General features: G+C 53.7%; 1 protein-coding gene across 2 annotated transcripts in view; it reads left to right on the top strand.

Moving 5' to 3' along the window:
• The window catches only part of COL22A1 (collagen type XXII alpha 1 chain), a 236,379-nt gene that overhangs the window by 99,061 nt on the left and 113,001 nt on the right, over nucleotides 1-24,317 (top strand). For both annotated transcript variants that reach the window (XM_045078159.1, XM_004743602.3), the window contains exons 17-22: nucleotides 2,612-2,665; nucleotides 4,618-4,662; nucleotides 7,855-7,899; nucleotides 8,165-8,194; nucleotides 8,461-8,514; nucleotides 12,587-12,640. In XM_045078159.1, coding sequence (XP_044934094.1) covers nucleotides 2,612-2,665; nucleotides 4,618-4,662; nucleotides 7,855-7,899; nucleotides 8,165-8,194; nucleotides 8,461-8,514; nucleotides 12,587-12,640 — 282 coding nt within the window. The remainder of the gene's footprint in view (nucleotides 1-2,611; nucleotides 2,666-4,617; nucleotides 4,663-7,854; nucleotides 7,900-8,164; nucleotides 8,195-8,460; nucleotides 8,515-12,586; nucleotides 12,641-24,317) is intronic.

Raw genomic sequence — 24,317 nt, 5'->3', positions numbered from 1 at the left:
TCCCACACCACCCCTCCATGCCGGGGAGCGCACACATCTGTCGGCACTCCAGCTGTGTCCCAGCTGGCCCCGCGCTCCGCCTGCTGGCCAGGGACCCAGGTGGCTAATGCTGGCGCTGCACCTGCAGCTGGCCCTTGGGAGTCCTCTTCCAGGCCTCACAGGTCTTGATCAGCCGTTGCAAGGGTGTAAGAAATGGGTCTTGGGCAACAGGTAGAGCCTCTCCTCTGAGGTAGACCTTGTGAAATTGTACATAGTCAACATGATATTCTCTCTCTCCCTCTCTCTCTCTGTTTTGCTGAATCCTGGGGAAATGCCCCTTTCAGGAGTGACGTGTAGTGGGCTGACCTCTCTAAGGAAAGTTCAGGGATGTCAAGTGTTCTTGTCTTCACTCAAAATGCTGCCTTATGGCAAAGGTTCTCTGTGACCCTGGTCTAGATAGATCCCTAAGGTCGGTTTCCTGATGCCTATAAAGGGAAGGCATCAGATTCCATGGGTTCCTAGATCTTGCCAGCTTGATGAAAGAGACCCACAGGCCCTGTGGGTAATAGAAGTAGAAGAAGCAGGGTCCAGACAACCGGGTTCTAGTGCCTGTGCAAGCACGTCCTACTGGGGTTGAGTGGCTTTCCCTCTGGGCCTCCGTCTCCCCGTCTGCTGTTAGCCTCCATCCTGCCAGGCTCATGGTGTGTGCGGAGGAAGAGAATGTTGCTAACAGATGTGGAATTGGTTGGCAGAGAGAAAAAATGCAGAGAAATATCCTCTCTATTCACCCAAAACTCATGTAATGAAAAGACGGTTTGGGAGAATTATTAAAAAACAGAAATGTGGCCATCATTGTTCTAGAGTTTTTGAAATGACTTCTGAAAGGCAGAAGGTATGTATTCACGAGTGTGCGTAGATGCAGGAAGGGCAGGACACACTGCGGAGCCGGGAGAGGCTAGAAGCAGGCCCAGGTTCCGATCCCCGGCTGTGGGCGGCAGGGGCCTGGGTCGGAGGTCTGTGGTTAACGGGGCTTGCTTGGAGCAGCTGAACTGGGGGCTGACCTCTGCTTGAACTGGCCAGTGGGAAGCATTGGTGTTCGCCCCCAGAGTGAGAGAGAGAACAAGGAGCCAGCACCTCCCGGAAGGAAGGAAAGCCTCCAGACCAAGAGAAAAACGATGCTCCCACCCATCAGGAGTCCACCTGGCCCCGTGGTCCCTGGCCGTGGTCTCTCGTGAAGTGGGCCAACAGCCACAAGCAGGCACTCGAGACCAGCACAGGACAATGAGCAGAAGACCAAGAGTCTTCAATCATTCAAGGAAAAACAACATCCTAAAAGACACACCGACCTTTAAAAAAAAAAAAAAAAAAAAAAGGCAAAGTAAGACCAACCTAAAAGATAAAGTTAGGGAGAAACAGAGTCAAACTGACTTTTATGGGCAGTTATCTGGTCACTTAGTGAAGGTCAGCTCAGGCCACACTGTGTCTCTGGGATGGGCACCGGGGCACCCCCCGGGGAACAGTGAACAAATCTCACGTCCTCATGTGAGCCAGAAGGTTGGCGACACAGATCAGAGGCAAATTGAGTGAACAAGCGTAGGGAAACCAGCTGAGTCTTCCTGGAGAAGGATGGGCCTCTGATGTGGATTAAAAAGCCAAAGAGAGGACGTTGGCGTGAGCCCGAACCCAGGAGAGGGAACAGTGGGACCCGACATGGAAACGAGAGAAGAGGCTGGGGGCCTCAGAGAAGGAAGCCAGGGCTGATGGAGTGGCACACAATACGCCGTTCATAGTAGCATGGGCCCGCCTGCGGGAGTCACCTTTCTCCACTAGCCAAGTTCTTAGGGCCCAGTGGGAAGAAGACAGCTGGGGACACCAGACAAGGACACTGGCCAGGAGAGGACCACACTGACCTCTAGGGACTTTGGCACCGGGCTGGGCGAAAGATGGCCCCTGCTCCCCGCCCATCGTAAGCAGGTGTTGCAGAGAGGGTATTGCATTCCTTAGCGCCAGGTGTTTTCCAGAAAGAGATTATCCTCATCCGCATGATGATGGTCACACAAATAGGCTCGGAGGTGAAGTGACTTGTCCAGGATCACAGAGCTAAGAGAGACAAGCCCAGCTCTGAGCACAGGCAGATGGGTGGGCGGGCATTGGTGCGATGTGTGGTCGATCGCTTACCGTCCGCCGGCAGTGACCATCTAACTTCAAGCCCTGGGAATGCAGCGGATATTCACGCATATCCAATGGATGAACGGACGATGAGGAAATGTGCTCATGGTTTTATGAACAGCATTACAACCCCCTGAGTCCATTACCATGTTTGACCCCATGAGGTGAAGAGACAGCGTGGTTCAGAGAGGCTACGTGGCCTGGCCTCGGTCACTGATTTGGGAGAGGCAAAGTAGATTTAGGAATCTAGTTTCTCTGACCTTTGAGGTATGTGTGTTGATCCACGGTACATAAATTCTGGGTGGTGTGTGTGTGTATATGTGTGTGTGTTTGGCTCTCTGGTATCCAGTATGCCCGATAGTAAAGGTTAGCACAGTCAGACACTATGGGCCTTTGCATATCCTGGCACTGACTGCAAAGATGCCCCTTTGTCCTCATGTCTTCACTGCCTTTCTCTTTCCAGGGGGAGCGAGGCCTGGATGGGTTCCCTGGGAAGCGTGGGGAGACAGGAGAGCAGGTGAGGGGGCATTGGGTCTGGTGGGCTCGGCTTTCCTGGAGGACAGGAGCCTGACACAGGGGCCTGATTGCCTTGATCTCTGGCTCAGCTGGAGGCTCCGGGAGGCCTGGGGACTAGACCCCCACCTACACCAGGGTATGGGAATCACAGAGAACACACCCCTTCCATCCATTCCTTGGATGACGTGCACGTGTTCCAAGGATGTGTTCACACTGCAGGCTCTTCTGTAAGAGTAGAAGATTCCAAGCAACCTAGAAGCTCATCAGTAAGGAGCTGGTCGGCACGTCAGGGTGTGAGCTACAGGGAAATAATGTGAAACCTTGGAAATCGATGAGACTCCAAGGCACGGCAGGGATGTTCTGTGAGCTCTGGGGTTGAGCAGAAAGCACAGGCAAGCATAGAGTGGTGTGGGAACTAGGCTCCGGGACTTACAGGGACGCGTGCTCTCTGTGGGAGGACCCCCAGGGAGCTGATAACCTGCTTTCTTCATTCGTTTCCTCTGGCTGATGGAGCTGGAGGGGGATTTTTATCCCCATGTTGAACCATGGGAATGTGTGGTCCATAAAACCAACTACATCTAAATATTTAAATGGCTAAAATGAAATAAAACCTAAAACTCTACATCTGCATGAAGACAGCTGGGAAAATACTTGTGTCATTATGACTTAATAAATTAATATAGTAGCCAATTCACACATTCATATTACGAGCTTTTAGGTGAAGTATATTAATTAATTATATTTGATATATAAATTCATTTCAGTGTATTAATCTCAATGTATTATATTAATACTAATTACATGCATGGATAATCCCATCTCTCCAGAACGTTGGCGCTTAACACACTGGACTGATACGTCCTTATGTCTTCGCGCCTTCCCTTAACCTGACGGCCCAGACATATAGCTGTCTTCTTACGTATTCACCAGAGATGGGACTCAGATGACCTCTTCGTGTTCTGTGGCCTGAAAGCGAGCATGTATCCATATTTATTGTGTGCTGCCTTGCACTGGGTCTGAGTCCTGACCCTGCACGTCCCCATGCGGTGACGGCCCAGAACACAGGGGACCAGCAGCACGGCACAGAGCCGGCCTGCAGGAACACGCTGAGGCTGTGGATGTAGCAGGGCAGGGCGTGCAGAAGCAGAGGAGCATTGAGCCCCATGGAGGGTTCCCCTCCCCTGCAGGGACATTGGGTCTGTTCTGATCATGGTTGTTTACAGGAAGAGAGGAAGGGAGAGAGCTCTGTGCCTACGTCCCTGAGCACACCTTTGCCTTTAGGGTGAATTCCTGAGAAAATCTTTTGCAAGGGGGTGAACGCTATCTTCCTCCTCTTAGGCAGAGACTCACAGGAGGGCCCTCAGCGTGGGGTGGCTCAGGGTGCCTCCTGACTTCCCCTCCGATGGATGGGAGCTTTCCCCGCCTGGCTTTCCACGGGAAGCCCTGGGGAAGATTTCCCAGTGGGAACCTTGAGGAGGAGGCGGGCTCCTCTTCCAGCATCTCCTACACCAGCCCTCCGGTTCCTTGGTTTTTCCTGAAGCACGAACTGATCCTGGCCCAGAGTCCAGGCAGCCCTGTCCCTTCTCCCTTGGCCCTGAGAACCTCCCTGGTCCTCAGCACCCTCTGAAGGGTCCACGTGACACCCGGTGGGTTGTGGGTGCCTGCTTCCTGCCTCTGGCCAGGACTCTCTCCCGACGCATCCCCTGTACCCTTCGGGAAGCAGTCCTTGTCCCTCAGAATGGGTGCCCCGTACCACAGTACGGGCTGAGTCCAGAGCAGACCGTGGGCTGTGGCATTTGGGAGTCACTGAGAGAGAGTTCTAGCAAGAAACACTGTCTGGAGTGTGGTTTGGTCTTCTGGGGCAAATTCAGGTTACAGTTTTGGGGCTGCATGACCCCAACCTTCTCCTTCTCTACTCACAGCCACTGACAGTCCTCCCTTTCCTTCCTCCAGGGGACACCTGGCCCTCCTGGCGTGGCAGGACCCCAGGGACAGAAGGTAAGCCAGGTCTGGGACAAGAAGGGCTCTGGGCTCCGGGCAGGCGGGTGCCTGGGGCCCCCGGGGAAGCGAGGGGTTCAGGCTGGAGATCGGGGAACGAAGTACAGAGTGAGGTGATGAGCAGAAACTCGGCTCCCAAGAAATTTCTAGTTATTTTATTTAAATTTTGTTTTTCTACTCTGAGGAATAAAAATCCATTTAAAAACAAAACAAAACAAAACAAAAAAATCCCTGTTACATAATCCCCAGACATATTAAAATATTTTGCTACTTAAATTGCCTCTTGGACTAGGGGAGGCTGTGAGTACCAGACAGACTCAGTCTCCTCCTCCTGTTCCTCCATTTCTCCTTCTCTGTTCTCTGCAGCATTTTTAAAAATGTGCTTTTTTTTAAACCAGAATCATAATTCTGAAAATGTACTAGATCTTTCATAAGCAGAATAAAGATTGCATCTCATCATACTGGCCATCTCCTTTAGAACATCCTCTCAAGAAGGCTTAACTCAATAAATTTGCTGCTTAGAATTTCTGTATCTCAGTGGAAAAAAACCCATGTGAAGAGTCTTGGCAAATTCTGAAGTGCTCTGAAAATGTGTGTGGAGATAATAGCCTTCCAGAGCGTTCCGGGTGGCAGGGAGAACTGAGAGGGTGCGGTGGGTCCTGGGTTCTAGGAGGAGGGCCAGAGCACCAGTTCCAGATTCTTCGACAGGCCCCTAGGAAGGACATGGGGCATTAGGTTTGGGAACAGCCGGGAGGGGGGAGGAGGAATCCCGGGAGACTAAGGCAAGTGCAGCCCGGGGAGCATCACCTGGGTTCGGGGTCACTCTGCGGAGCTCAGGCGGAGGTCACTGCTGATGCCCGCCAGCCCCAGCGAGGCCGGAGAACAGGAGAGGAGAGGAGGTCGGCCCTGTTCTCTGTGGACGCGGGCGGAGTACGAGGTGTAAAGGAACTCACGGGCCCACAGGCCGGAGAAAGTCGCCGTGGGGTGCCGTGGGGTGCCGTGGGGGAGCGGCGGCGGGCATAGATGTCTTCCAGACTTGCTCACTCGGGCTTGGGTTCCGAGCGGGACTATTCTGTCTCCCAAGTATTTTTAGAGTTGAGATTTATATTGTTGTATTATCTTGGCATCAGGATTTTAATATATTCTCACAGTTCCTTGACAGGGGATGCTGAATTCTAAAATAAGTCGTTTATTTCAAGTCACTAAGAGGGAACGATCCTTGAAGTTTGGATGTCGGTGACTTCTGCTGTGGTGTGCATGTGTGTGTGTTTGAGAGAGAGAGAGAGGGAGAGAGGGAGAGAGTTCGTTCCAACCTTCCACCTCACTTATACATGTTTTTGGCCCCCGCAGTTTGGGCAACAGCCGAATTAGTGCTGATTATGATGAACGCAGCAGAAGTGCTAGTCCAGGTCATGGGGTCATGGTGGTATTTGGGTCATTCATGTGAAGGATCTGGAAACCATGGATGCACAGGCGATGGGACACCTGTCAAGGCATTCTAAACGAACATCAGGGAGACAATTCTCGGCTCCTTTACAATCTGAGAGGGTCGTCGGGACCGCAGAGCTGGTCTCACTTCACAGATGAGAGAATAGGGACCCAGAGAATAGGGCCTTGCCTTGCAGCAAGGCCTGCAGATCTGCCTGCCTGCCCAGCGGCTCACCGCAGATTCCCGTGCCGGGGGGAGACACTGTTCGTGCCCGGCTAAAACCCCTAGCTGGTGTCGTTTTGTGTTGACTCGTGGCAGTCTTCCCGAACCTTAGAAGTGTAAAGCAATAATCACGAGGTCTCACGCTGTGTCCAAAGCCAGGATCCAGGAACACAGTGTACACGTGGGTGGGCCATCCTGGTCAAGGGTCTTGAGTGACCTGAGGTTTGCAGGGGGGGGGTCCCCATGGAAGCCACCATATGTTCGTAATCTCATCTCAGAGGCCACGCAGCGTCCCTCCTGCTGTGTGCTGTTGGTCCCATAGCCTAGGACTGATACCTGGTGGGAGGTCCCCACAAGGAGGCGGGGGCTACAGGGGGCCGTCTGGGAAGCTGCCTACCACAACGGCTAAAAGGACCACTGCAAAAATGCATCACTTATGTCATGCAAAGAAATGACTCGAGGACAGACAGTTGGTTCTACTACTTACTAGCTTTTTGACCTTGAACAAGTCATTACAGACCCCTGGGCTTTAGTCTCCTTGTCTCTAAGATAGGAAAGAGGCTCGGAGGGGAGGAGCTTGAATCGAAGTCCTTCGCACAAGGCCGGGTGGGTGGAAAGCCTCCGACGTCCGACGTCTGTTCGCCGTCCGCACATGGTTCCCGCGGATGGACGACGGGATGGTAGCCTTCTTTAAGAGTGATTTCTCGTGTCAGGACGTTGGCTCTCCTGTTCCGTAAAAGGACCCGAGTCAATGAGAAAGCCTGTGTTGATGAATTTCGTAACTGTCATTGAACATTCGTGTCGGTGCTGTAACGATGATGTTGATGAGTTCAGTAAGTGCAGCAAACGTAACTGGTCGTGAGGCATAGCGGAAATAAAAGAAAGGGGACGCGGTCATGAGCCCCAGCGGAGTCCTGACGCACCCAGCGACGACTAAGTATCTCCCTGACCTACCTGTTTATCTGATGTAAACTAAGATGGCCACACAGAAACTACAGCAGAGCTCAGAACAGCTTCTAACCATCGTATTAGCAAAATATTAAGGTTCGCGGGTGCATAGGAAAAACGTACTCGTGCTTGGGGGATTGATTGAGAGATGTCCATGGAGAAATGGAGAGGAGATGAGCCAGCTGGGGTCTGAGGGCCGGGACGGTGTCATGGGTGTATGTCACAGAAGCACCTGGAGAGGATGCACAACGGTAAAACCTGCCCTGTGTGAGCGTGTGTGTTCGTGTGCGTGTGGGGGGATGGGGAATGGTGCCTTGGAGAGAAAAAAAACTAGACTGGACAGATGGTCTGAGGCAGGACGTGTTACTGCATGTGCGAGACAATGAGGAAGGTTGACACTCGGTGACTCTGTCCCTTCCCCTCCATTTTGACACGCAGCCAAAACGGCTCTAAGATAAAGTCTATTAAAAGAACATTTAGGTGTGATCTTAGGAAGATTCCTGATGCTAAGTCAACAGAGATGTTTTTCTGACTCTTGGGCAGAGGAAGGGGGCGGGAAGCACGCCGATGACATGTTTGTCATTTCTGCGCAGGGTGACGTGGGGCCGGCGGGACCTCCCGGCCTACCTGGCTCCGTGGTGAGTGTGCGGGCATTCCTGGGGGAGGGGCTTCAGGCTCCTGGGCTGATGGGATTGCGTTTTTGCAAGAGTCTTTGCCTCTGAAAATGAGGGGGTACTCTTCTGACCCCATGAGCTGGATACAGGCTTTCAACGCTAAAGGTGGGGTGAAATCCGAGGAAAGTCAGGAATTGCTGCATTACAGCGTTCTGTGTGAACACCCCCGGTGGAGGAGACGGGAATGATGTCCACCACCACCTTTGCTGACCCACGGTTTGTCTCGCAGGTGCAGAGAGAGGGCCTGAAGGGCGAGCAGGTAAAGGGAATGCGCGTCCTCCCCACATGGGGCTTGGGGTGGGAGCAGGGATAGAAAGCCGCAGCCGTGGGGTCACATCTGCTTGTAGAGCTCAGACAGAGCCTTCCAGACATGGGTCGATTTGATTTTCCGTCAGGAATGCAGATCCCCCTCCTATATCTCTGGGTCCCTTTTGGGAACTCAGAAGGTAGACTCTGAGTCAGCAAATGGTCGTGAGTCATGGGAAGGGGAGCCGTGGTTAATGCATGTTTGGCTTCTGTTTCCAGGGAGCTCCGGGACCACGGGGTCACCAGGGCCCACCTGGGCCACCAGGAGCTCCGGTAAGTCACGCTACCAATCCAGGATCTACTTGGAGCACCTCTGCGTCTGGAAAACAGTGGTTTTTCCCACTGAGCTCTGTGGGATTGCAGAAGCTGGTCCTGTCCCCCTGGATTGTAGGTGCCGGTGTCAGCAGTGTGCATGAGAGCAAGCTGAATGAAGCCTGACCAGTGATATTTCCATTAGGCAGTCCCCAAGTGTGGAGCTGGACCCGAAACCCAGCAAGCCCACCTTTGCAGCTCCCGGTCCTAAACAGGCCATGAGTGGGGTTTCTGGTGGGCAGTCTGGTGTTTTAGGTTTCTTTTTGTTTTCTTTTCTTTTGTTTTAAGTAGACCCCAGTCCCAATGTGGGGCTTGAACGCATAATCCCTAGATCAAGAGTTGCACACTCTACCAACTAAGCCAGCCTGGTACCCCTTAGTTTCCTTTGAGGTATAACTGAATAAGAGGATTGGACGTCGCAGCGCTGGGTGAATCTTTTCCAATGCAGATTTGCTTCTCTCACATCTCTGATTCAAACTGACTTCGCTGTGGCTGGGAAAGCATCAGCCTTTGCATTCTCCACTGCTAACGAATTTAGTGATATAGAAATAACCATTGGGGAAGAGGACGTTCAAAGGGACTCTGACCATTCTGTGATGGAGTTCAGATTAATGAGCATACAGTCAATTCCATAGGACAGTGATTTCATCAGGCTCTTCCCGGCAACATGCTCCCCCTTTCAAGTGACGGCATTTTATCGAAGGAAATAAGACCACTCTTATTTTGAAATGTCCATAAATCAAATTTATAGGAAGCCAGTGGGGCCTATGCCTCATTAAGAGAAGAATATATGGTTTTTGGGGGGGTAAAACCAGAAGAAATCTCACAAATGTTTAAGCCCAGTATAATTAGAGCAATTCATACCAAAAAAGTTCATGTCTGAAGAGCTGCCTTCTGTTTCTGTAACCTTGGATGTCTTGCTTAATCTCCCAAGCTTTGGTTTCCAGAGCTCCTCACCATTATGGTAACTGCTGGGAGGTTTACAGTAGGAAAGGCAGGTCATGCCACGTGCACCCGTGCTCGGATCTCAGTGCCTACGTGCGTTTCAGATCTGTAAGTGCCAAGTGCTGCCAGTCTGTACTACGGTGTGTATACACAAGATCTGTTTATTTACTTTGGAGTGATAGAGCGTGCATGTGTGCCGAGGGGAAGGGACAGAAGGAGGGAGAGAATCTCGAGCAAGCTCTTCACTGAGCACAGAACCCAATGTGGGGCTTGAGCTCATGAACCAGAGATCATGACCAGAGCCAAAACCCAGAGTCAGATGCTCAGCCAACTGAGCCATCCAGGTGCCCCATACTCTAGTATGTTAGTATGTGCAAACATACACACGTTAGATCTGCGAGGGTGAAGGCGTTCTTTCTGTTTTGCTGATGAAGACCTTGGTGCAGAAATACTGAGTGAACTGTGCAGTCCCACAGCTTTTAAGAAGCGAACTTGACCTTTGAACCAGATGGGTCTGACCGGCTTGACAGTGACATTGTGAGTGCACAATGCAGTGGTACCCCCCCCCCCAAAATATGTACAGGAGGATTGTCTCCTCCATGGCCCCCATGAAGGAATAAGAAGCTGGCAGAGCCCAGCCCTGCTTGACCCTGAGGCAACCTTCTGAACCTCTCAATCTGGATCCTCCCCGTTATGCGGCTTTTCTTATGATGAATGTGGCGGAGGGGAGTGGGGACAGAGGGAAGAAACCTTAAACATTTGTGAGCAAATATTAATGCTGGAGGTGGAGAGATCAAAGTACACGGCTGATCCCCTGGTTGAATGAAGGAGACAGGAAGGAAGAACCCTGAGTGAGCATCGCAGGCTCTAGATGATTAATGACATTCCTTGCGTGTCTCGTTCCTGTGGTCCATCATCGCATGGGACAAGGACCTGCGGTCCGGAACCTTCGGCAGGTGCAAGCACATGCAAATCAGCCCCGCAGCCCAGGATGGAGCTGTCCGATGTCCTGACACCGCCCTCTATGCTAGATGCTCTCCCTAGAACACGCTAGCTGCTCTCCCTTAAAACAGGGCACAGGGCCCAGAGCAGTACCTGGGAGGGTGGTGGAATTCGCTAGCAGGGAGCTCAGAAACACAAGAGCCCACCCTAAGACTGGTGAGAAGGGCGACCTGTGAGGAGAGACAGGACTGGACGATTCTGAAGGCCAGGACCAATGTCTCCGCCCTGTCAAAATGGGCAGTTTATCTCAGGGTGTGGACAGTGCAAGCGTATGGAGCGGTGCCCCACCACAGCAAGAGGGGCCTGGGAGGGGGCGGACCGCAGCGTGAGCTCACGAGGAGCAGCATGGACGCGGAAGGACGGCACCTTCGATTCAGCCGCCACATCCGGGTCTCATGACCCTGTTCCCCCACCGAGTGGCTCTGCGTCTCTGCTGACACGACTCTTCCTCTCCGACCCTCCTGTGCTTCGTTCCTACCCAGAGATTGTCATCACCGTTGTCATCACCATCACGCGTGTGACTGCACTGTGCGGGCCACACAAGCTAGTGTGCGAAGCGGGGCTCGGGGAGGCCCTATTAAGCCCCGTACCTGGATCGGTTGCTGCGTCTGTCTGTTTTGAATCCCCCGCAGCTCCTGGCCTGGGGCCTTCCGCAGAGCCGTTGCTCCCTAAATATTCATTGGATTGAATCAAACGGAGAAGTTGGCTTCAGTGACTTCTGGGGAGAGTGGAAAATTTTGGAGTTTGTGCTCAGCAGTCCCAGAGAGAGGAAAATGTTCCCCCTTGTCTAAATGGAAAACTGCATGCAGCGTTCTGCATCCAAATGCTGGAGCAGTCCAGGAGGCTCGTGGCTTTCATCCGTCCCCCGAGATGAGACAGCTCTGGCCGTTGCATCAGCGTCTGGTGGAGTGTAATAAAGCAGGCAGGCTGCACAGATCAAATTGAGGTGTCTGCTGATGCTCAAGGAACTTTCCCTCACTCGTGCAAGGTTTTCCCTCCCCACGTGCCCTCAGCTCAACGGGGTAATCCTTGTGAGGAAAAGGAGATTTAGGTCTGTAGTTCCTGCAGGTTTTCCATTCCTGTGTGTGTTTCCACGGTGTTCTTAAGAGAAAAGAACTTGGATCTAAGTACAGTCCGGTTACTTCGTAGTCATGCAGTGCTAGACAGAAGCAGCTCCTTGCATGATAATATTTACCAAAGAAATGGAAGTGCCGCGGGGAAAGCTTCTGGCCAGAATTCACCCAGGAAGTTGATGACTGCATCACAGCTGAGGGCCACATTCACCCATTCCCATTGCCTGCCTGCCTTTTTGAGTTGCCATCACGTGGTGCAAATCAGGGTCTGGTCAGGCAGTCCAGGGGGGTTGCTCTATCCGGGCTCTCGTTTCCTTCCCCCCTGGGGTCCCCATGGCCACTTGGTAGGTAGGCTTATCATCCTCATCTCAAAGATGAGACACCTGGGGTTCACAGACACCAAGGAACTTGGGGGAGGTCGTGCTGCAGATACGTGTGTGGGGGGGGAGGAGGGAGGGGTCTTGGGGGGTATGACTTGAATTACCAGGTCAGTAGGACCCCTTACTGTGCCAGTGTTCCTTGCTTAATTGAAATTGATCTTAGACAATTCCATTATTTGTCCGGACGACCCTGTATTGCATAGCACTGTTGACCAAGTCAAGTAACACAGCTAGTTCTTGCTGAGCCAGCAACATACAGGGACAATGGCGCTGAGCTTACAGCTGAAGATACTTGGGTTCCAGAAACTTCTCCCATGCGTGCTTTATGCGACACACTAATGCAAGGCTTTTGCCCCCCAACATGTTCATCTTTAAAGTGTGAAAGATGTTGCCTACTTCTTGGTTGCTAAATATAATTAGGCCATATAGATGCATGTGTTTTAAAAAAAAAAAAAAAGTTAGATTTGCCAGGATAGGATCTTTTCTCCCTTGATTTCCCACCGTCCCCACCGAAACAGGATGGTGTTTTCCTATCCAATGAGCGTGAGAAGGCAGAGTACAACTTGTGGTGTTGAACTCTGTGTTGACCATTGGTTCCTTTTTGTTTTCTTTTCCTTTGTGCTCCTTCTAAAGGGTCTGATGGGTCCCGAAGGCAAGGACGGACCTCCTGGTTTGCAAGGTCTCCGGGTGAGTAACGTGTCTTTCCCTTCAAATCACCAGCTCTCCCCCGCTGGGGCCCCCAATTCAGTAGCTCAGACAGAGGACGTGGTGCCAGCCTCATGGGCTTGAGATGAATATTGGAAGCCGACTGAAGGGTTAGATTTAGTTCAGCAAACATGGTGGGGCGTCCACTCTGAGTTCAGCCTGGAACTGGGTTCTGGGAACACGGAGATGAGGCCGTTGGATGCCATGAGTCATGTATCTGGAACCCCGTAGCCTTATGGGCTCAGAGCTCTGGCAGAAGGAAGCCCAGTGTTGCAAGGGCAGAGAGAAGGGGCAGCTCACCAGCCTGCAAGGCAGCCAGGACTTCTTGACAGAGGTGGTATTTGAGCTCAGTCTCCCGGGAGGAATTAAAAATAAGGAGGAGGGAAAGGATAGAGAGCTGCCGTAAGGCTCTCAGCTACTCTGAAACACTGTATCATTATTGAATATCGTAATATCTCATGGTATTCCATTTAATTTAACTCAATCTAATTTAATTTAATTAAGCACCTTTTTTTTTTTTTTTTAACCAAGATTGCACATACCTCATGGGTTTTATTCACTGTAAGCACAGCTCCTGACACAGTGTCCTGTGGTTTAAGACAGGGGGATGGAGGTGTACACTAGGGTTAGGTGCCCTCTTCGGGGGCCCCGTGGTTACTGAGCCTGACCCCCAACTCCGTGACTCCCCAGTTCCTAGCAGGGTGCCCGGCACAAAGTAGAGGCTCAGGTCAATGTTTGTTGACCTCTAGTGCTTGAGCTTGTGGTGTCTCTTACTGATTCACATAGAGACTGTCTGAGGGGCACAGCGGCCCGAGATGGGGTGGGGAGCCCCTGCACACAGTGTGGTCATTGCCTCCCGAGGTGTTCGGTCGGAGGCCAGGTGACCGCCGACAGATGGGTGGAAATGGGGGTCTTGCATCTGGCAAAGGCTCTCCAGCCCCATTTGTGGCCTCTCTAGCCCGGAGAGTCTCCAGCTCAGTGAAGTGGACAGAATTATAGAAGTGTCCTGGCTTGGCTGGGTGTCAAGGGGCTGCACCCACACTCTGATCACATTTTACATTCTCAATTCTGAAACTGAGCGACCTGCTTATGACCCAACAGACTCCCACGTGGCCTAAGCCCCCCAGTGAACTTCCTCCCTTGGTTTTCAAACACTTTGGCACTCCACAACGGGCTTAAACCCTGAAGAGTCTAAGAGGAACTTACGTGGAAGGCTAGTTGAGGTGTGGAAAGGGGTCATGGTGGAGAGGTTAGGTGGGAAGGCGGGAAGCCACTTACCCCACTGGAAAGGGCATGCGTGTGCCGCGCCCCGTCCAGCATCGCCAGCCCTGGCCCCCGTCGCCTGGTCGAAGCTAGGCTGCCTTCTCTGTATAATGCAAGGATCTTGGGCTTTGCAGCAGCGCTCTGGGGTTGGAAACTTGGCCCTACTTCTGAGCAACTGTGTGACCCTTCACGCCGCCTAGCTTCTCTAAGCACGTTTACTCTGTTGCAATGGGAAGGCTTCACCACTGGCCTGGTTTTGGGGAGAAAATGTGCTCAGGGTGGGTCTGTATCCGTGGTGGGCGGCAAGATGTGGCAGCTGCCGTGACTGCCAGCCTCCCAAGGTGCTCACGCACGGTCTTCTGAGAGAAAACAGCAATCCATGTACGTTATGTAATTGATGCTTAGGTGAGCCTGAATTCGTCTTGTGGTGAGCTGCTGCAAACATTACTTTCCCTAACATAGAATTAGATGCTGAGCGGAACTCTTGATACAGAGATGACTGCAATTTTTTTTTTTTTAAACTACAGTTCTCCCTGACTGAGTCTTATTAAACAGGGGAGAGGACACCTCTTGCTTGGAGCCTGCTTGTCGAGGCCCACGCATCCTTGGCCGTCCCTTCTGGGCACCCCAGAGTGTGTTCCTGTGTTCCACAGGATGGCTGTTGTCATCTCCAGAAACACCTTCAGAGTAATACCAGCCACCCATGTTCCGACCTCCACGCTGGCCAGGGGTCCTAGGAGTTGGATGCGTGCACTAGGAATGGAGATTTGAGGGCCATACCAAGGGGATGCACAGAAGGAACCGGGGGGAGAGGCGGGGTACGTGCTGTGGTGCTGAGCTCCACGTGGCAGACCTCAGCAGTCCAAGGGAAATGTTTGTCCTGGCCCTTTGCAGAAAGGAAGGGCCGCCGCTGATAACACGGCCACCGGCCACCTCTCAGTGAGGGATACCCAGGTCTGTGTCTCTCTACAGCCTGACTTCCTCAATCCTCCCTTGTGTCCGTCCACAGAGCTCCTGTCGCGCTCTTACGAGGCACGGACACTCAGCTAAATGCTTTGGGAATGTCTGAAGAGATGAGGGGCTCAACCGCCAGGAGCTCACCACCGGAGGGACTAGAGAAACAGGGAGGGCTAACCCTGATGCCTTGGGGGGGACACTGCGGTGCTGAGCAGGGAGGGGAGGGTGCTGGGACGGAGTGGGCACCGGGGTGTCCGAGCGGGTGTCCGAGCCGGCCTTGCAGGAGCCAGTGAATTGAGCAGGGATCGACGGGCGCGCAGGAAGGGGTCAGGCCGACTCAGGAAGTGCCCCCTGGAGAGGACACCTTCCCTCTGGACACTTGCTCCTGGTTTCAGCTTTTATCTTCACTCCCCATTCTCCCGCTCGGGGAATGTACCCATACAAGGGACGGGGCCATGGATGCGGCTTCTCTGCTTCAAGCTCTGCCTGCACCCGTCCTGTTGGGGATCCCACACCACCAGCCCCGCCCCCCCCCCGGCCTCCCCCCTGCTCCCTGGTCCTCCCCTCCACGCGCTCATCTGCTCAGCAGGTGTTTCCAGGGCGCCTGCTGGGTGCTGGCTGTGGGTGAGGGGGACCCCTCAGGGAGGGGATCCCTGTTCGTTGCCGGGGAAGAGACACGTCACCTCCGCACCTGCCTACTGCGGGAAGGGCTCCGGAGCAGGTCAGTTAGGGCAGGCTCTCGGGAGGTGGGGACCTGGCCAGGCCAGTAGCCGAGGGGGCGTGTGCCGGCTGGAGGACGAAGCTCAGACCCAGGCTGAGGCCACACAGGCAGGGCCTTGAGCAGAACCCGGCAGCTGGAGGCAGCCAGGGCCCGGCAGGGGGAGGTCAGTCAGAGGAACTGGGTGCCGGGTCTTGCTGCTTGCTGGGGGGCCATTGTGAGGATTTGGGCTTCTATTGTGGGGAGAATGTGGGGCTACTGAATGGTTTCAGAACTGCTACAATGAAAAAAATAGACAAAAGTCGAAAGAATAGTACAACCGATGATGCCCTTATGGCCCACAGCCCTCCCTACGCTTACCACGTCATTGGCCAACTTGCTTAATTTATGTCCGAGCCCACCTCCAGCCAGCCCAGGTCCCTTTGAAGAGACCCCAAATGTCATCACACCGTTCTCTCTTGAAGATAAGGAGATGTAAAAGCAATAAAACCATAATACCATCACCCCAACCAAAACTGATGAAGTTTCCTCATGTAGGCATTTTGGGGTCCGAATTTCCCTGGGTTTCTGGCTGCAGTCTGGTCACTGCAGGACTTGGGGTAAAAGACACGGAGCGGGAGGCTCACAGGAACATACCCCCGTCCGCCCGCTGTTCTGAGGACGGACCGTAGGAGAGGAGGACCAGTGAGGAGATGGCCGCAGAGAGCAGAAAGGGAGGGTGGTGACCCAGACCCAGGGCAGGGGCTGCATGAGCCCCCCGTCCCGCTGGAGTGCCCGGCGAGGGGGACACGCAGGGCCTGGTACAGGAGACTGAGCCGACGGCCATGGGCAGGGCGACCTACGGCCATGGGCAGGGTGACCTATTAAGAGAGAGTGATGGAGAGCACAGAGGAGGGCTCCTCCCTTGTCCTGCTCCTCTAGTGAATGGAGGCTGGCGACTGCGTGGCGGGGGTGGTTCTGGGGACCCCTGGCCCTCCGGTCTTCCTCCGTGAGTTTCTGACTCGGGCTGTGTTGCCTCCCGTGGTGGTTTCCAGGCTAGTGGCTGCCCCTGTGGGCACACACGCTGCAGAGACCAGTCCTGATGCTGGTGTGGGCTCGGCATCCTCTCCCTGTTCTGTCAGCCTCTGGCTGAGTCAGGATAAGCCGAGACAGAATGACTTACTCAGAAAATTAGCTCTCTCTCCTGCCCGCGCGGCGACCTGTCATTTCCTCCCCATCGGCCTCAGCTGAAACATCACTCCCTCGTGTCACGGCACACACTCAGGCTAGAAGAGGGAAGACACGAGACAGTGACAAGCCACAGGACCCAGGAACTGTGACACTGAGACGAATAGATGGGCTGGGGAAGGCGAGCCGACCCTTTATTTTCGAGATTAGCGACAGGCAGACAGTGTAATCCCTGGCAAGGTAAACACATTCATTTTGGACAAAGCTGGTATTTTTCCACAATGCCATGGGGAAGTGGGAAGATCAGCGCTGGGCGCCACACCCCCCCCCCCCGCCGCCATCCCATCCCTGAGGGTTGTGGCACACGAGGCACCCCAGCGTGGGGTGCTCGGCTGTCTTCTGCTGGCTGGGTTTCTTGCTTTCCATGGGGGGTGCGGGTGCTACCCTGTTTCTCTTTCCGAGGCTCTCCTTTCCTCCTGCATGTCTGAGCGAGGCGTTCGGGGGGAGGTTGTTGGGGAGGGCGGCTACTTAGCGGAAGCGGGCAGTGCTACGGCTGCTTCGGAACCCAGAATGTACTAGAAGTAGACCCCACCTGGCTCCAGGCCACTGACGCATTTGGACACTGAAATGCATTCACAGGGTTGGTTTAAAAAACTAAAATCTCCTATGCCCTAATTGTTCGCCCCAAAACAGAGAGCTTGCCATGCTCACCCAAGGCCCATTGTAATTTTTGCAGAGAACTTATATATATTTTTTTCTTATTTTGACATTTGTTTATTTTTGTTTTCATTAGCATGTAAGTCTGTGGGAACCTTCTTTATTTTTGTGTCTGTAGCACCTAGAAGAGCGTGTCACACTTATAGAATGTATATATTTTTGTGCACACATGGAAAGCGCATGAACCACACCTCCAGGCATAGTGGCCAAGCATATGTATGTAATGCCGCAGAGAGCGTCTGGTACGGTCAGGGAGCACGGGTGAGTGGATCGTGCTTGCTTGCTGCTCTCTGGGCAGCTAACTCAGTGGGTGCCAGGGGGCCAGTGGGACCCAGAACGGGGCATTTGGTTACCCGGGCCTGACCTTCTGCAGAGCGTGCTCTGGTATAAAGAAGAGAAACTGGTCCCATCTGTACTCTTCCTTCTGCTTCACGTGCCGTGTGTTTTGTGCTGCTGACTTCCATCTGAAATAGCATACATGGTTTCTTTCCTCTTTTCTGGACAAACCCAGGGGAGATTTTTTGCTTAAGAGAATTCTGTGTCATCAGGCATTTAAATTGAATGCAGATTTGGAATGTCTAAATCATAAGATCATCATATTGGTAAGGCATCCCTGAGATGGACAGTGAGACATTTCTTGTTCCAGAAAGATCAGACGACCTGCTCCACGTCCCTTGGGCCTTTGTCACTGCCTCTCCCACTAGCTGGTGACAACCCCTTTGGTTCCTTTGATCGTGTTTTCAACACCTTCTGGATTCTCTTCTCTCGTCAAGAGGCAAGAACTGAAGACGTGACCTACCAAATACAGCACCTCCCCTCTTTCTAATGACGGAGGGATCCCAGGTGTCTCGTGATGTGCCTGATTGAGTCTTTTTTTTTTTTTTTTTAAGAACATATTTTTAAGACAAGTCTAACCGTGTAGAACTGATACAAGGTAGCAGGGAAAAGCAGTGGCTGGATGACGGACTGGTCTATCGCTGGCACATAGAGAGGTGACTGTTTGCCCTCCTGTTTCTCGCTCATTCTTACAAGGATGTGAGTTTGGGCAGTTCTACTCCCATTCTGCAAATGAGGAAGCCAAGACTTAGGGGTGTAAATCCAGTTGCTCCATGTCTCACAGAGTATAAAGAGCGGCACAGGGATTAGAACTCAGGTCCTTCAGGTCCGTCTCGCTCGAGACCTTCGAGGCAATGAGTGGGCGTGAGCGTCCAGGAACACACCAGAATTCTCATCTGTTCATTAGCAGTCCTTGTGGTGGGCATTCGTGGAGAGATCTAGGACTCTGTATTCCCTGCTCCCACTTACTTGGGCGGATGCATTGTTGCACACTGCTTTAATCTCTGGCCAGTGCCCTTGGAGCCAAGGGTCTCATAGCGCGGATTGCGATCAGATCCATCCACCCCTGTTTCTCATAATTCGAGGAGAGGAACCTGGGTGGTCTTCTGTCAGTGGCAACTTGGGTCAACTTTGTTTCGCTTTTCAATTTTCAAAGCCTTTTTTTCTTACTTTTCCCTACGCTACCAGATGGTAACAGCATCATTTGGATCACAGGCTACTGTTTGACTCATCTCGTGGCACAGAGCCAGGGTTTATGCCAGGACACCTTAGGCTTTCCCTGAGCACCTGGTTTCAGCTCTAACCAGTAGAAAATAATCATCTTTGACATTTGAAGGCATGGAGAACAGGAACTGAGCAAAAGACCATACGGCACATATTAGAATCTGTTGCGCTCGCATTGCGTTCAGCTGGTGACGGGCCCGCACACGGCTGTGCTAATTCGTCCCGGCTGGGAAGGAGCTGGTGCTCTGCTGGATTTATGGGCTTCCTCTTCTCCACGGGCAGATCGACAGCCGTGGAAATATCAGTCCTGCTCAGCATCCTGGCATTCAGAAGGGCTTGAAAAATCTGTCCCTATGATAAATTACAAGCACTTATTACAAACACTTAGCACAGATATTATGCTGGTAGCAATTTAAGAGAGAAGAAAAAGGACAAGGCATCGGCTTATTGCTAGTCACACGGTTCTTTATTGCCGCAGAATTTGCTCTGGCCAGCGCTTCTCAGATCCCCGCAGCTGCTTACAGGTCCAAAAGGCAGAGGTTACATAGCTGCTGCTACTGCATCCACACCTGCTAGAGTTCCTGCCTTCACCCCTGCCCATCACCCCCACCCCTACCCATCACCCCCATCACCACTTTCACCCCTGCCCACCACCCCCACCCCATCAGAACCTTCGCCCCTGCACATCACCACCACCCCCACCTCCATCACCACCTTCACCCCTGCCTACCACCGCCACTGTCACCATCAGCATAACCATCACTGTCACTGCCACCAGAACCATCACTACGACACGTTTCCTGATGTTAGATCCTATGCCAAACACCTTGTGGGCATTTCCTCACTTAATTTCTATGGCACTGCTGGGAGGTAGCAGTTTGGAAACCAGGACTGTTGGACATGTGTTCTCATACCTGCTCCAGGGACTCAGAGGAGCCAGAATCCTGCTGTTACCGTGTCTCCTCCATCAACCACCATCCTGTTCCTCCTCATTCCTGCGGCGATCTGTCCTGTTTGCCTAATGCTTTATTATTCCTTATAAAGCACTTCCTCAAATACTGAATTATTCCTTCCACTGCTATCTTTTCAAATAATTACAATAATTATAATTTTCCACATGAGGAACCTGAGACTCAGCAGGCTAGTGACTTGTCCTCTCCTGTCTGCCTTAGATTCTGAACTCATTTTCTCACAATGTTTTCTCCCATGTAGGAACACGGGAGAGCAAGTTTCCTTGCGGCGAGCGGCCATCTTCGTAACCGCTGACTTACAGCTTTGTCCCCCATCCCTGGCAATTCCAACTCAGGAGCTGTCGGGCAGCCCCGGGGCTCTCTGTGCTCAGTATTTTCTTGTCACATTTCTTGGTATTGCTCGGACGGTGTGGAAGAGGTGGCAATGGGCTGGGGTAGGATTTTGACAGGCTGAGATGGACTGGGAGTATCACAGACAGAGGTGCCATTGTGAGCAGAGTCTCTGAGGCCGGAAGTCCTAAGGGGGTTGTTCGGGGCAAGGCTGAGCAGCTGACTTGAACTGTTGCTTAGGGCTGGGAGCATGGACGCCGCACGCGAGATCCAAAGTCGTGTTGGAGTCACAGGGTCATTAGTATCCAAATAAAACAGCTCAAATGTTACATCTTTTATTTTTATAAGATTTTATCTATTTATTTGACAGGGAGAGAGAGCAGGAGAGCATGAGCAGGGGTGGGGAGGGAGCGGCAAGAGAGGGAGAAGCTGGCTTCCTGCCGAGCGGGGAGCCTGATGCGGGGCTCGATCTCAGGACCCTGGGATCATGACCTGAGCCGAAGGCAGGCGCTTAGCTGACTGAGCCACCCAGGCGCCCCAAATGTTTCATGTATTAGATAAGGAGAAACTTCGGCTATTTTGGAGGAGGGAGGTAACTTGGACAGAACTTTCCCCCTTTAGGAAAATTGCCTGCCAACTTAGGGTAAATGTATAGATGAGTAATGAAATTTGTAGAAGGCACAGACTGGTCCAGAACAGCGGAGGGAACGGATGGGGCTTGTGAGCAGGATTGGCTCTGGAGATTATAAGCAACATGGGTGGATGGATGGACAGATGGCAGGAAGGCTGGCTTACTTTGAAGGACACTGGGGGCAGCTCTGGAGGCTGTGGGCAGAGAAAGTGTGAACGTCGGTGCTGGAGCTGACCAGGGGCGTCACCCTAATGTCTCCATGGTGATGCCCCTTCCTGGGTGACCCGTGAAAGGTGGTGCCACCTGGCAACCACAGCTTGGATCACAAATGTCTTCTCCTCTGGCCTCTTCCCCCCACCTCTCGCTTTTTTCTTCTTGCTGAAGCCCTGACGCTTGGATGCCGGCTTCTCCAGATGCCCTCGCTTCTCTCTCTTTCCCCCACCGGACCCCTCCTACCTGCCCGTAATTCCCCTTTCCCAGATCCCATCTTTTTCCTTCCCTGGTGTAGGAGCAACTCCTGCGTCCACGCCTCCTGCAGATCTCCTCAGATCTCAGGGGCTCACCCCCCGAATGTCAGCAGCTTCATTACACAAGCCCCCCGAACGTGAGGGAACAGGGCTGCTGAGACCTCGTACCCCTTCTGAAGGTGGTGGGTCACCTGAGGAGGGACACCGGTGTGCACCCCAATCACATCATCCCTTGGGTTAGTCATTCGGCGCCACCACAACCCAGACCCTCACATCGTTCCTGCTTCCCTCTGGTCCTTCCGCACCCACCAGCCAACGATCCATTTCTCCACTTCTCCCACCGCACAGAGTGACCTGGCCGGCCCAGGTTCTGAATTCCGATGACTCCTCACCGGCCATTCCCCCGACCTTGAGGGAGGATGGTTTATTCATCTTGTAAATCACGCGTGGCTCTCGGGGGAATAACCTGGCAGCAAGTGGAGGGGTGCCTGTCTCGATACAAAATTGAAGCTGTCTGGTTTCCATTCCCTGAGGAAGGGGAGCCGGCAGCTCTTAGCGCTCCTGTGATCGCCGCCCCGATGTTTGCATTCATCAGAGAGGAGCGGACGGAGGCAGAGACAAATGCCTCCAGGCCCGGCTCATTTCTGAAGGTGTCTGCGACCACATTTTGAATTCCATCTGACAAGTGTCGAGAAACACATTCTGACCTCGGCCTGTGGTCTGCGGCTTGGGTGCTCCTCTTCGGGGGTCCTGAATTGGGTTAGGCCGCTGCCTCTACAAGTCCCCAGATTGCCAGGTTGTGCCTTCCTGTTCTGGTGCGGCCTCGCCCTACCCCAGGGCTGTTTCCCCCGCTGTCTGCTAGACTCAAGACCACATCCCTCAGTCTGGAAGCAACAACTTAATTACCCAGCCCACAAAGGTGTCTCAAGTTGCCACCATGTGACAGACACCGTTCTGGGCCCCCGGGGAGAGCATGGAACAAACACAGAGCCAGACTCGGTTTCCAGAAGGCTCGCAGCCAGAACGGGAAGGCGGGCAGTGACCAGATGCGTAGGGATACCGACAGTGTATCTGGTAGTGACACAAACAAAGGGAAGGACCACAGGGCTGGGGCAGAGCTTGGCCGCGGGAGAGCCGTCTTGGCCGGGTCGGTCAGAGAAGACGCGAGAAGACTCGGGGACAGAGGGCCTTCGGACAGAGACTGTGGAGGCCTGGGGAGCCCGCTTGCCGGGCAACGCGAGAGCCCGTGGAAAGACCCGGCCCCGAGGTGGGATTGTGTTGGGTGCATTCATCCTGGAGGAGGGACGCCCCCGTGGCCGGAGTAAGGAAACGGGAAGGGCCGGTAGCGGGACACGGTCGTGGAGGGCAGGGGACACCATTTCACTCCGCCCCGAGTTGGTCAATGGTGTGGTGATTTGAGCAGAGGAGACAGGCTGACGTCTGTGTTCAGACTGGGTCTCTGGCGACTCAGCAGGGAAAGGGGAGGCGTCCGGGCCAATCAGGAAGGAGGGGGGGGGCGCCTGGGTGGCTCAGTGGGTTAAGCCGCTGCCTTCGGCTCAGGTCATGATCTCAGGGTCCTGGGATCGAGTCCCGCATCGGGCTCTCTGCTCAGCAGGGAGCCTGCTTCCTCCCCTCTCTCTCTCTGCCTGCCTCTCTGCCTACTTGTGATCTCTCTCTGTCAAATAAATAAATAAAATATTTAAAAAAAAAAAAAAAAAAAAAAAAAAAAAAAAGGAAGGAGGGGGGCAGATCGGAGGTCTCTGCAGGGCTGCAGGGGCGGTGGGGGGCAGGCCCCGCGGGGGCGAGGGCGCGTGAGCTCTGACTGGCTGCCCACACCGTCCTTCTTGTCGCTTCTAGGACCAGCACAAACTGGACCATGTTATGTGGTTCGTCGACATCTGTGGTGGCCTAGGGGCCTCCCCTTGGCTCAGAGTCCTGCCGCCCGGCCTGGGCCCCTGCCACACCCCAGCCCTGTAGCCCTCCAGCCTGATCGGGGAGAGCCTCTGCCCCAGCCCTGCGCCCTTTGTCCCTGCTGCCACTGGCCAGCTCTGCCCCCTGCTCCGAGCGTGTGTCCCACTGGAACTCTCTTTCTCCTTCTTCCAGCGCGACCTCAGCACCGCCTCCGGGAAGTCCTCCCAACACCTTGTAGCAGACCTCAGAGCTCCAGGTGCCATGTGCACACCCTTCCCTGCATGCTGGTAGGGGCTGTTTTAGCGCCAGGGGCTCAGGCCCTCCTTCCTGGCAAACTGTGAACCACTGGGGCAGAGGCCATGGCCAAGCCCTCCGGGGGCTCCCAGGGCTGGCACAGAGCCGGGGGCAGTGTGTCTATGAGGAAGCAGGAGAAAGCCGTGGAGCCGTATCTGGGGCCTTGACCCTGGCATGCTACATGGAACTTGGGAGGAGTTTTAGGACCTGAAGATCCTTAGAGAACATTCCCTGCAGGCTCACCCCGACTTCTGTGCCACTGTAAACCCTTGAGCCTGGAAGAGGGCTGTTCCGAGGAGACCCTGCTCTGGCGTCCCGTGAGGGGCCCCTTGTTTTGCGGGCGCTGCGGGACCCAGAGGCCGACGGAGTGCTCGGGGCTCTGCGTCTGCGTCGCCCCCTGCTGTGGGGATGGGGCCGCTCTGGGGGGGGGGGGTGGAGAGTCCCAGACGCTGGGTCCCAGGCTCTGCACGCGGTAAGCGCCCATGGAACGGGGACAGGAGGATGGGGTGGGGGGATCCGCGGCACATCCCCCAGGCTGGGCTGGACACAGACCGAGGCAAGGGTGAGGACTTAGGTGGGTGTCTCACTTCATGAGGGAAACTGTGAGAAACAAAAGGTCATCGTTCCGTCGTTCCGATTCCGTCACACGCGACGGACGCCGTGTGCTGTACGC

Source organism: Mustela putorius, unplaced genomic scaffold (genome assembly GCF_011764305.1).
Source record: "Mustela putorius furo isolate JIRA1106 unplaced genomic scaffold, ASM1176430v1.1 tig00000228_pilon_pilon_pilon, whole genome shotgun sequence".
Lineage (NCBI taxonomy): Eukaryota > Metazoa > Chordata > Mammalia > Carnivora > Mustelidae > Mustela > Mustela putorius.
The sequence above is the reverse complement of the archived record's forward strand: the minus strand, read 5'-3'. Positions and strand labels throughout refer to the sequence as shown.